We start from the raw sequence: 12,604 nt of genomic DNA, 5'->3' as shown, positions 1-12,604 counted from the left end.
GTCTTGTCATAAAAAGCATAAATCCTGAAGGGTTAATAATTTTGTCTTGTTATAATAGCCATCATGTTGAATACAGCAAAGCACATAGGAAAGGGGAAAAAGTCACCTATATTTATACTACCCAGAAATAATCACTGGTAACGTTTTGGTATATCCACTTTCAGTCCTTTTTTTTTTTTGAAGACAGGGTCTCATTCTGTCACTCAGAATGAATGCAGTGGCACACAATCCTGGCTCACTGCAGCTTCGACCTCCCAGCCTCAATCGATCCACCTGCCTCAGCCTCCTGAGTAGGTGGGACTACACTCAGTCACCATGCCTGGCTAATTTTTGTATTTTTCTTTTTGTAGAAACGGGGTTTCGCTGTGTTGCCCAGGCTGCTTTCGAACTCCTGAGCTCAAGCAATCCACCCGCCTTGGCCTGCCAAAGTGCTGGGATTACAGGCAAGAGTCACCGCACCTGGCCAAGTTTCAGTCCTTTTACTATGCATATCTTTTTTTACTTTTTAAATTTTTGAAGGAAAAAACGTGGGACCATACTTAACATAGTATTCTGTGGCTTACTCTATTCTGAGTGTCTTTCCAATCATACTTGTTATATTTTAATGATATAGATACCTCTCCTAGCACCAGCAAAAAAATAGAATTTGTTTTGTACCTTTTACTAATACACGTCTAGAAAAGAATATTCCTGTTAGCCCCAGCCCACATCACCACACAGAAAAAATTGTAGTAATACCAAAATATTTTCTTAAATCTTGACTTTATTCTGAATGTTGACTGCTTTTTTTTACAGACAGACAGAAGCCATTCGATGTTCATCAGACTGGCCATTTCAGCCATACCTTGTGTTTGATGTCGGGGATGGTTCAGAAAGACGGGATAATGAGTATGTTCTCCTCTTGCCTCAGTCCTCTGATAGTCCCAGAATTGTTACATGATTTGCATTCATATTTCTGTTAAATGCATTTCCTATACGCATCTCTCTGCCTAGTGTCAGGGCACAGTCATTTTCACTTAAGTTGATGCTTCTTTTTTCTGTATAATGGGGATAATATTACCTAATGTCATAAGCAAGTGCTTGAGTAGATACTTGTTGAGCTCACAGCAGTGAGGGAAACAGACGTACCCATTGCAAGATGGTGATCTCATGGCAAGACAGGCCTTCACCAGGTAATCACCTAGGTAAGCAGTTATTCCAGTTGGGTTAAGTACTGTGAAGGCTAAGTATAAATTCAGTTGAATGAAGATGTGAAAGGGAGGAAGGAAGTAGTGACAGAGGTTGGATGGTATTGGGTTGTGAATAAGGGCATGTGTTCAGGTGGTCTGTATATGACAGCAAAGAGGAGTGGTGGTGTTGCTAGAAAGCAGCGATGTCAGAGGAGCTGGGGATTCTTGTGGGAAAGTAGGGGAGGAACGGTCTAGGGGCAGCATTTATTGGCACAGATACAAGCACCACTCTGTCATGAAGTAGGAGGAAACACAAATCCCACTTCTACATCATGGGATGGCTGCAGAGCAGGTGGCATCCTCAGGCAAGAATCAGGCATTAGATAAGATACAGAGGTGGAAGTAGGGAACACTCATTGAAGAGGTTAAACATACAGAGGAGGGATTGGCCATGGGATTGTAGTGCTGGAGGGACTGCAGCCTAAAGGTTTTAATGGGGCCTGTTGGAGGAGAGCAAAGGATTGCGAGTTAAGCCCCAGAGCATCATGAGGAAGGAGGGTTATGAGTGGAATGTTGACCAGAGAGGGTTAATCTGGGAGGGGACCAAGGAAAATGAAGATTTCAGGGATGGAAGAGATCGATAGCTGACTGGGTTGTCCATTTAGTAAGTCTCAAAGTTAGGAGAATGGGTATTTAAGGCTCGTAAAGCAAGGCGGGTAAGGTAGCCTCAGGAATCCAGGGATGGGGCAGTGCATCCCCTGGTCTTGGTGCATTTCGGGTCCGGTATGGTCATGAGGGAGCATGTGGTTTCAGGAGGGGTTGAGAGTGCAGGATACGAGGCTGGTGAGGACTACAAAGAGGACATGAACCTGCTCCAGGGCCCCATGTGGTTCAACTGGGGTCAAATGGGACACATCCTTCACACTGAGTCTGTGTGGATGGCAGCTGCTCCATTGTGTGGTGTGTGTTGTATGCAGCCAGTGGTGAGGGACAAGGAAGATCATACATCTAAAGCATTTTCTCAGTGTTCGGAAGATAGTTAATCCTTAATTCATGTTAGCTATCTCTTATTCACATCTTTGTTCTTATTAATACTGCTGTTCTTACTACTGCTCTCCTTGTTTTAACAGATGAAGAAAGTGATGCCTGAACTTCAGTTGATTTCAAACTCTTTTCTCTCTACAGCTTCATTTTTCACTGGGCATTTCACATGTATTCACATTTGCCATAGTATTTTCACATTTATTCATATATACCACATTAATGGTCATTGTAACAGCCTCTTGGAGTCACTGCTAGCTGAATAAAAGATGAAGCCTATCTGCCTGCCTTTTACGATAATGGGAAACAAACCCAGTAGAACTTAAGTTAGCAATTAGCCTGCTATTAGTTTTGATAACATTGTGTTTTCTTTTTCCATCTTGTTTAGCTCGTATATAAATGTTCAAGAAATAAAACTGGTGATGGAAATAATTAAGCTTATTAAAGACAAAAGAAAGGATGTTAGTTTTCGAAACATTGGCATAATAACGCATTACAAGGCCCAGAAGACAATGATTCAGAAGGATTTGGACAAAGAGTTCGATAGAAAAGGGTGAGGTATTTTTATAAATATTTCCAGTTTTCTTGTCGAATTAGAATGAGAGGATATAGAAGGAAAGAAGAAAAGGGAAACTCTTAAGGAATGGTCTGTGCAAATTGGTGATACGGCACAAGGAAGCTGGAATGCTGCTGGCTTTCATAGACTTGTGCTGTGTAGCTCCTGGGTAGACAGGGTACTTCCTGGCAGTTGGAATGTCATCATTCTCCTTGGCAATGGAATTGACTAAGAAACTTGCCAGGTCTTTACCTTTTAGTTCCATGACTTGTTCATCTGAATTCTTGTTCTAGCAGGACTAAAAGTGACATTTCACTTTAAATAAATGATTTAACCCTTGTATTGCCTTTATGTATAGAATGAAGATCATGTTTTTTTTCCTTCTTACCTCAACAGTAAAATTAAAGATTAAATACTGGAAATCCATGACCTTAAAATCATCATTTTTTTTTTTTTTTTGAGACAGAGTCTCGCTCTGTCACCCAGGCTGGAGTGCAGTGGCGCGATCTCGGCTCACTGCAAGCTCCGCCTCCCGGGTTCATGCCATTCTCCTGCCTCAGCCTCTCCGAGTAGCTGGGACTACAGGCGCCCGCCACCACGCCCGGCTAATTTTTTGTATTTTTAGTAGAGACGGGGTTTCACCATGGTCTCGATCTCCTGACCTCGTGATCCGCCTGCCTCGGCCTCCCAAAGTGCTGGGATTACAAGCGTGAGCCACCGCACCTGGCCAAAATCATCTTAACTTAGAAGCACACAGACTACCACAATCGAATCTAGAAAACAATAGAAAATCACACCTATAGGCTGGGTGTGTTGGCTCACACCAGTAATCCCAGCACTTTGGGAGGCTGAGGCGGGCAGATCACCTGAGGTAAGGAGGTTGAGACCAGCCTGGGCAACATGGTGAAACCCCATCTCTACTGAAAAAAATACAAAAATTAGCCGGGCGTAGTGGGGCGCTCCCATAGTGCCAGCTACTCGGGAGGCTGAGGTAGGTAAATTGCTTGAACCCAGGAGGCGGAGGCTGCAGTGAGCTGAGATTGCCCCACTGCATCACTCCAGCCTGGGTGACAGAGCGAGATTCCATCTCAAAAAAAAAGAAAAAATCAGACCTATGTAACAAATAATGAAACATTTCCCAATAATGAAAAGTCCAGAACCAAGCTAAGCTGGTCTATTCTATCAAATATTAAAAGAAGAATGAACACAAGTCATTCTCACATGCTTCCAATAAATAGAACCCTCAAATTCATTTTTTGAAGCCAGTATTACACTGATACCAAAGCCAAGGGAAGGTATCACAAGAAAACTACAGATCCAAATCCCTTATGACTAGATACAAAAATCCTCAACAAAATAGTGACAAACTGAATTCAGCAGTTTGTTACAAGGATTTATACATCAAGACCAAGTAGGTTTTATCCCAGCAATGCAAGATTGCTTCAACATATGAAAATCAATATGATATACCATATTAGAAGAATGAGGAGACCCACATAGTCAGCTCAGTAGATACAAAAAAAAATTGCACAGAACCCAAAACGCTTTGATGATTAAAAAAAAAAAAACTAAGAATACAAAGGAACTTTTTTTATTAATAAAAGGCATTTACAAAAAACTCATAGCTAACATTATACTTCATGGTAAGAATGAAAGCCTTTCCTCTAAGATGAGGAAAGATGTTTGAAACTCTTACTACTTTTTTTCAACATTGTACTAGAGGTTTTAGCCAGAGCAGTTAAGTAAGGAAAAGAAATAAAAAGCATCTTTATTGGAAAGAAAAAAGTAAAACTATCTCTCTTCATAGGTGGCATGATCTTATTTCTAGAAACCCTAACAAAGCCACTCAAAGACACTGTTAGAGATAATAAGCTTAGCAGGATACAAGATTAATATATGGAAGTTGATTATATTTTGATGCAACTAGCAATGAACAGTCTGAAAAGGAAGTTGAAACAATTCCATTTACAATAACATCAAACAGAATAAAACACTTCGGAATAAATAGAACCAAAGAAGTGTAAGACTTGCATGCCAAAAACTGCAAAACATTGTTGAAAGGAATTAAAGAACACCTAAATAGGCCGGGTGCAGTGGCTCATGCCTGTAATCTCAGCACTTTGGGAGGCCCAGGTGGGTGGATCACCTGAGGTCAGGAGTTCAAGACCAGCCTGGCCAACATGGTAAAACCCTGTCTCTACTAATAATACAAAAATTAGCTGGGCATGGTGGCACACGCCTGTAATCCCAACTACTCCGGAGGCTGAGGCAGGAGAATCACTTGAACCCGGGAAGCGGAGGTTGCAGTGAGCTGAGATTGCTCCATTGCACTCCAGCCTGGGCGACGACAGCGAAATTCCATCTCAAAAAAAAAAAAAAAAATACCCACCTACATAAATGTGAAGACATCCTGTTTTCATGGACTAGAAGACTTAGTGCTGTTTTGTTTTTTGCATTTTTTGTGTTTTTTCATTGTTAGTAGAGACAAGGTTTCACTAAGTTGCCCAGGCTGTTCTCAAACTCCTGAGTTCACACAGTCTGCCTCAAGTGCTTGGATTACAGACATGAGCTACCATGCCCAGCCAGAGACTTAGTATCAGTGTGACCATTTCTGTAATAAAGGCAGTTGTAATACATCTGTAGATCGATTTGGGGAGCGCTGCCACCTTAACACCAAGTCTTAGTAAATAACTTGTACTATGTGGTACAATGAAATACTAATGAAAAAAGGGATGAAGTTCTGTTACATGCTACAACATGGATGAACTTTGGAAATGTTATGCTAAGGGAACAGTCACAAATAATCACATTTTGTAATTCCATTTATGTGAAACTCACAGTATAAGAAAATCTGTAGAGACAGAAAGTAGATTAGTGGTTGCCAGGGAATGGAGAGAGGAGAAAATTCAGGCTAACCTCCAAGAAAATATTTTTACAATTTCTTAGCAGCCGAGCATGGTGGTGCATGCATCTCCTTGGGAGGCTGAGGCAAGGAGGATTGCTTGAGCCCCAGAAGTTTTGAGTCCAGCCTGGGCAATGTAGCGAGACTCTCTCTCTCTGTCTTTTTCTAAGTTTCTTAAAAAATAAAGACTAAGGCCAGGCATGGTGGCTCACATCTACAATCCTAACATTTTGGGTGGGTGAGGTGGAAGGATTGCTTGAGGCCAGGGGTTTGAGACCAGCCTGGGCAACATAGCAAGACCCCATCTCTACAAAACATGGAAAAATTAGGGTGGTGGTCCATGCCTGTAGTCCTAGCCACTTAGGAGGCTGAGACAGGGCTCAGGTGTTCAAGTTACTGTGAGCTATGAATATGCCGCTGCACTCCAGCCTGGATAGGAGTGAGGCTAGACTGTGAAAAGCCAAAAAACTAGTTTATAAATATGTATATTTAATAATTATCTTCCCTTTTCCAGTAAATATGTTTCTGTTTTGTAAATAGACCAGCAGAAGTAGATACTGTGGATGCATTCCAGGGTCGGCAGAAGGATTGTGTTATTGTTACATGTGTCAGAGCAAATAGCATGCAAGGTTCAATTGGGTGAGTTACTGTCATTGTTGCTCTTTTATACTTTTATACATTGTTGCTTGTTTATAATTCAGGATTAGGTTCATTATCACTGTTGGAGAACACCATTTGCTTTCTTAATTTTCTTTTGTGAAAACCTGTGTAATACTATGAAAGTTTCTCTTTTAAGTTGTGAAATAGACCCACTGTTAGATCTTGGTGCAATCTTGGCCCACTGCAGCCTCCACCTCCTGGATTCAAGCGATTCTTCTGCATCAGCCTCCCAAGTAGCTGGGACTACAGGCATGTGCTACCACGCCCAGCTAATTTTTGTATTTTTCTGTAGAGACAGGGTTTCGCCATGTTGCCCAGGCTGATCTCAAACTCCTGAGCTCAAGTGCTCCACCCGCTTGGGCCTCCCAAAATGCTGGGATTACAGGCGTGAGTCACTTGCGCCGGCCTTAGTGTCTTTTATATTAACCCATTTCATAGTGTGAATCTGTTCTTTTATTTAATAAGATTCAAATAAATAATTAGATTATACTTTGCAGAGGCATGTTACTCTCCATGGTATGTGTCAAAGTGTCATTGTTTTCTGTGTTTTCCTGCTTTGGCTAAGTTTGTTCACCTTAACTACTGTCAGTTTATTTAAGATGCCAAGGACACCTGTATGAGTGACAGAAAATATCCGAAGCCCAAGACTCTTACATGATTATTTGTTCCTTGTCATGAGAAGCAGACAGGATTTACAGGTTATAAATTAGTTTAAACTGTTTTCAAATAAAATAGTAATTAATCTTTGCCCCTCCCTGGGATGGGCTGCATATACAGAGACCAGTTATATCTCAGGGTCAGTTTATAAATAGTCCTTTCTTTCCCAGCTAATTTGAAATTTCACTTTTATACATCAATTCTATTTCTGAGCTCTTTTTCTGATCTATTGAAATATTTATCTGGTGTTCATGTATTTCTACACTAGTTCTACAATATCTTAGCAATCCAGATATATTTAAATGTAAGAATAAAGTGATTGGGCTGGTACCACATTTTTAGGATTTTTCAAGGCTTCAAGATTGCACTGTTAAAATTTCCAATGATCTCATCCAGGTAAAAATAGGAAATTGATAGATACCTCACTTTGAAGGAAGCCCCGAGGTTTTGGTTTGTTTCCTGTTTTTAATAGGAATTCTTCTGTGCCCGGTACCCTGTATTGGGACGGAGAGTAAGAAAGCACTGTGACTTCTAGAGGAGTGGAGGAGTCCCGGAAAAGCTGCCTGCAGTCCACCTGTGTCTCACATGGGCATGCTGAGTCATTCTAGAGTCCACCTGTGTCTCACTGGCTTGCTGAGTCACTCTAGAGTCCACCTGTGTCTCACATGAGGATACTGAGTCTAGAGTCCACCTTTGTCTCATACGGGCATGCTGAGTCATTCTAGAGTCCACCTGTGTCTCACGTGAGGATGCTGAGTCATTCTAGAGTCCACCTGTGTCTCACATGAGGATGCTGAGTCATTCTAGAGTCCACCTGTGTCTCACATGAGGATGCTGAGTCATTCTAGAGTCCACCTGTGTCTCGGGCACGCTGAGTCATTCTAGATTCCACCTCTGTCAGACACTGGCACGTTGAGTCATTCTAGAGTCCACCTGTGTCTCACATGGGCATGTTAAGTCATTCTAGACAAAGAAGGAGCTCTTTTTTATTGCCTAGATTCCTGGCAAGTTTGCAGAGATTGAATGTCACCATCACACGAGCCAAGTACAGCCTCTTCATCCTTGGACATTTGAGGACCCTGATGGTAGGTACCAGAGAGCTCAGAAGTTTACCCATTGTTACTGTTGTTGGATTGAGTTTTTGTTCTTATTTTCCATCAAAGTGTAAATGATTTCTGGATTACAAAATAATGGTTGTTATGTTTTCCAGCAACTTCTTCCTAGGAGCTTTTGTGTACACGTGAACCATTCGCCTTTTTTCAGCCCAGAACCCAAGTATCTACACTGGGCTCTCAAGGTGACCATTTTAAAACAAATTATCCACATCATAGGATTATTGTTAAGAAGGTATATTAAACCCACAAATGTAAAGTGCCATAGCAATTGCTTGGCACTTAGTAAACACTCAGTAAATGTGGCTGTTATTAGCCCAGCTTAATGCCAGAGAGAGTTTGCAGGCGCATGCTCTGCTCTGCTTTTCTGCTGGCACTGGGAGCCGTGCTGCTCACTCTGTTTCTCCAGCACTTAGCGCCTCCGGCATTCTTCTGCCAGGACCGGCGCCCCTCTGGAAGAGGTGTACGAGTTTCCAACTTTAGTAGACAAATGGTACAGCTTAATTCACTGATATCACAGCTAGATGTAGCACATATTTGCTGTTTGTCTCATTGGGGTAATAACTTTGTAGTTTTCCTCATTTCTCTTTTTTATAAAGTCATTGATTTCATCTAAGAAGAGCCAACTTGGTGGCTTTTTTTCTCTGGTTTTGGTTCCTGCCACCAGGTGGCGCTCAGATACACCTTTCTCGTGTCATTCCTCCTCTATCACCTCCAGCCTTTGTCGTTTGTGTGCCTACTCTGAAGTTTTAAAAGCTGTGTACCGTTTATTTTTATGTACCTCCTATTTTTAAGTTGATAGAAAAAATCTTTGTAAGTTTAAATATTACTGAAGATTATGCTTCTGATGTATTATCAATATTGACATTTTAAAATGCAGCAATTAAAATAATTACATCACTCTTAAATATATCCAGTGGAATAGAAAGCAATATTATTTTATTTTTTCCTCTCTTTGAAATTGTACTTCCATTCCTACTTGTTTAGGATAAGATTCACTGGGGTAATCTCTTTTTAGAATTAAAAGCCTTTAAATTAATCTCACTGATCTACACCTCTCTCACAAAAATTTCTGTATAACTTGAAAGTTTAAAAAGTTGTTTTACCTTTTTTTTTTTTTTTTTTTTTTTTTGAGACAGGGTCTCACTCTATCACCCTGGCTGGAGTGCAGTGGCAGAATCACAGCTTACTGCAGCCTCCGCCTCCTGGATTTAAGCTGTTCTCCCACCTCAGCCTCCTGAGTCGCTGAGACTATAGGCGCATGTACCACCACACCCAGCTAATTTTTGTACTTTTAGTAGAGAAAGCGTCTTCCCATGTCGTCCAGGCTGGTCTCAAACTCTTGGGCTCAAGTCATCCCACCTCGGCCTAAAAAGTTGATTTTTATCACTATTTGGGGAACCCATGTGAAGGGTGCATGCAACCTCTCAGTACTTTCTTTGCAACTTCCTGTAAATCTATAGTTATCTCAAAATATAGGTTTGGATTTTTAAAAATTGCTTTTCCTGTGACCATAAGGATCTGAGTGTTAAAATGTGATCTCTTATCAATTGAATAGCCTGTTAACACTTACTTGTACAGTTGAGCAAAACAAGACAAATATATTTAACATCACAGATTTTGATAATGTTTAAACCTGAAAAGTAAATGAAATGTTCCTAGAGATACATCTTTCAGTGATGCCTTGATTAAAGGAGCCTTCATGGGCACTACTGTTTTTCATCCTCCCTTAATTTGGCACCTCAGGGTGTTGATGTGTCTTGGCAGTACACTCTGGATGGATGAGGCCCATTGTGATTGTGAAGGGTGGGGTGCAGGAGGCAGGGCAGCCCGAGGAGGACATGGGAAGCTGGGGTTTAGAAGGTTATTCCGTAACCCTTTTTCACATTCCGTTTAGACAGTGTTTGGGAGCCCCTGGGTCACACTTCCACAACTGTGCAGACCACTGACTCCAGCTCATGGCACTGACACTGTTTTCACTCTAGGAAGGCAGTGCTACAAAAAGAGACAGACTAGAATCTGAAACTTCCCGATTTGTCAGCTGGGCTTTCTAACTTTTTTTGTCCTTGGGCTTTTTCTTTGTTGTTTTGGGGATTTGTTTGTTTTTGTTTTTAATTTTTTAGCCTAGTTCCCCTTATGGAAATGGGATCAATCATTAAAGTGTTTGATTTCCTCTGAGAAACCAAGGCTAATAGTGCCTGCTCAGAACTGTTTTTGTAATCTTAGGAATGGATTAAACACCAAGTTTAGATGTAGTAAACTTAGCAAAAATAGCAAGGCCATCTGCTTCACGTGTGTGTTTGAGCCACAGGCTAAGGATCTTTAGAGATCTGAGTGAGAAAGAGAACGGAGCCCCAGAGCTTGACGCTCTCTCCACAGACCTGTCTTCAATATGCCAGCCACTGGGCCAAGCATTTTATTCTGGTCACATGACTTTCTCCAGACCTTGAAAAACTACTGTGAAGTCAGCTTATTACCATAGTTTATCAAATTTAAGAAACCATTCGTTATAATATGCACCACTATTTTATGTACCATTATTAGACTATGACACAGTGCCTTATTTTCACTTAGAACTTTCATATTTATTGAAAGGACTCTCTTAAGACTTTAGACAGATTTTTATCATATTCTTATCCATACATAGAAAATACAAGTAAAATAATAGGTTAAGATATTCCTAAAAATATTTCACTTTCAGAATCTAGCATGAGTGAATCACTTCCCAATCCATAGTCATCAGTGTTGTCATTCATCCCCAGTGCAGTAATAAGGTTGGCAATTTAGCATTTGCTAAGAGTTTCACCATTGTCTCCAGGATTTTCTTAGGACCCTTGATCTCCAGTGTATAAGGTTTTTTTGGGTTTTCTTTTTTTTTTTTTTTGAGACAGAGCCTCACCTTGTTGCCCAGGCTGGAGTGCAGTGGCACGATCTCAGCTCACTGCAACCTCCGCCACCTGGGTTCAGGCGATTCTCGTGCCTCAGCCTCTCAAGTACCTGGGATTACAGGTGTGCACCACCACACTTGGCTAATTTTTGTATTTTTAGTAGAGACGGGGTTTCACCATGTTGCCCAGGCTCGTCTGGAACCTCTGACCTCAGGCGATCCGCCCACCTCGGCCTCCCAAAGTGTTAGGATTACAGGCGTGAGCCACTGCACCCGGTCCAGTGCATAAGTTTTAATGCTGGTGTTATCTTGTCTTATCAGAAAATGTCTGTAGAAGGTTTTCAGGCGAGATTTTTAAGTGGTTTATTGACTAAAAGTCTAAGGGTTATAATTGCCTCCTCATGAAATCTCCAAGGATAAGTACATGGCCAAGAAGCTCCCCAAGGTCAGAAATGGTAAAATGTGAAAGCAACGTGCACTTTAGAATCCATTAAATAAAATATTACTCCTGTTTTACAGATGAGGAAACAGGCTCTGAGGTCAAGTGACTTGACCAAGGTCACACAGCAAGTAAATACTGTGCAGCCTCACTGCTTCCCTAACATACCTTTAATGAATAGGACAGGAGCCCCCATGAGAGGCTTCTGAAGAAACTGTCGGGAAGAGAGGAGAGATGCATGTGTTTGGCGACTTTCCCGAGATGGGGTTTAGTATCTTAAGCTCCTGTAGGAAACAGGCAGAAAGTGAGATGATATCTTGAGATCTCAGTGGATGAAGATCTTTTAGCCGTTTGGGGTTTGGGAGGCCTTTGGAAATCCAGTGAAAGCGATGGGCCTTTTTCTAGAATAGTCACATGCACTCAGAAGTTTGCTTTCTGAAACCAGACCTTCCTGTTTCAGAATGTTAGTCCTGCCAAGAGCTGTAGGCAGTACTCTAGATCACCAGTGTCCAAAGGACCTTTCTGTGATAATGGAAATGTTTTGTGTCTGCACTGCTCAGTACAATAGCCATTAGTCATGTGTGACCGCTGTGTACTTGAAATGTGGCTGATGCAACTTAGGAACAGAATTTTTTATTTTGTTTTATTTTAATTTATTGAAATATAAGTAGCAACATGATGCTCCTAGTGACTAGTGCAGACCTGCATTGCAGTTGAATGCACTGATAAAAATGGTTGAAGTTCGGCCAGGCATGGTGGCTCACGCCTGTAATCCCCAGCACTTTGGGAGCTGAGGCGGGCGGATCATGAGGTCAGGAGATCGAAGCCATCCTGGCTAACACGATGAAACCCCCGTCTCTACTAAAAATACAAAAAATTAGCCGGGTGTGGTGGCAGGCGCCTGTAGTCCCAGCTACTCGGGAGGCTGAGGCAGGAGAATGGCGTGGACCGGGGAGATGGAGGTCTCGGCCAAGATCGCACCACTGCACTCCAGCCTGGCGGCAGAGTGAGCCTCTGTCTCAAAAAAAAAAAAAAAAAAAGAAAAGTTGAAGTTCTCCATTATAGGTTGTGACCAGGTCTTATTTTTTAGGAATGGGACTTTATCATTTTGTATTCGAATTTATTTTTTCCTTTCATCCTTGTCTGACGAGTAATGAATCTTGAGAATCTGTTCCTACAGT

At 41.5% G+C, this 12,604-nt stretch overlaps 1 protein-coding gene across 3 annotated transcripts in view; it reads left to right on the top strand.

The window, feature by feature from the left end:
• The window catches only part of SETX (senataxin), a 95,255-nt gene that overhangs the window by 78,963 nt on the left and 3,688 nt on the right, over nucleotides 1-12,604 (top strand). For 2 of the 3 annotated variants that reach the window (XM_030818082.1, XM_030818083.1), the window contains exons 22-26: nucleotides 796-888; nucleotides 2,599-2,763; nucleotides 6,209-6,307; nucleotides 7,983-8,070; nucleotides 8,196-8,282. In XM_030818082.1, the coding sequence (XP_030673942.1) occupies nucleotides 796-888; nucleotides 2,599-2,763; nucleotides 6,209-6,307; nucleotides 7,983-8,070; nucleotides 8,196-8,282 (532 nt within the window). The remainder of the gene's footprint in view (nucleotides 1-795; nucleotides 889-2,598; nucleotides 2,764-6,208; nucleotides 6,308-7,982; nucleotides 8,071-8,195; nucleotides 8,283-12,604) is intronic. The other variant, XM_030818084.1, reaches the window with a different exon arrangement.

Source organism: Nomascus leucogenys, chromosome 8, assembly GCF_006542625.1.
Source record: "Nomascus leucogenys isolate Asia chromosome 8, Asia_NLE_v1, whole genome shotgun sequence".
In the NCBI taxonomy this organism is placed as follows: Eukaryota; Metazoa; Chordata; class Mammalia; order Primates; family Hylobatidae; genus Nomascus; species Nomascus leucogenys.
This window is presented reverse-complemented; position numbering and strand designations above follow the sequence as displayed.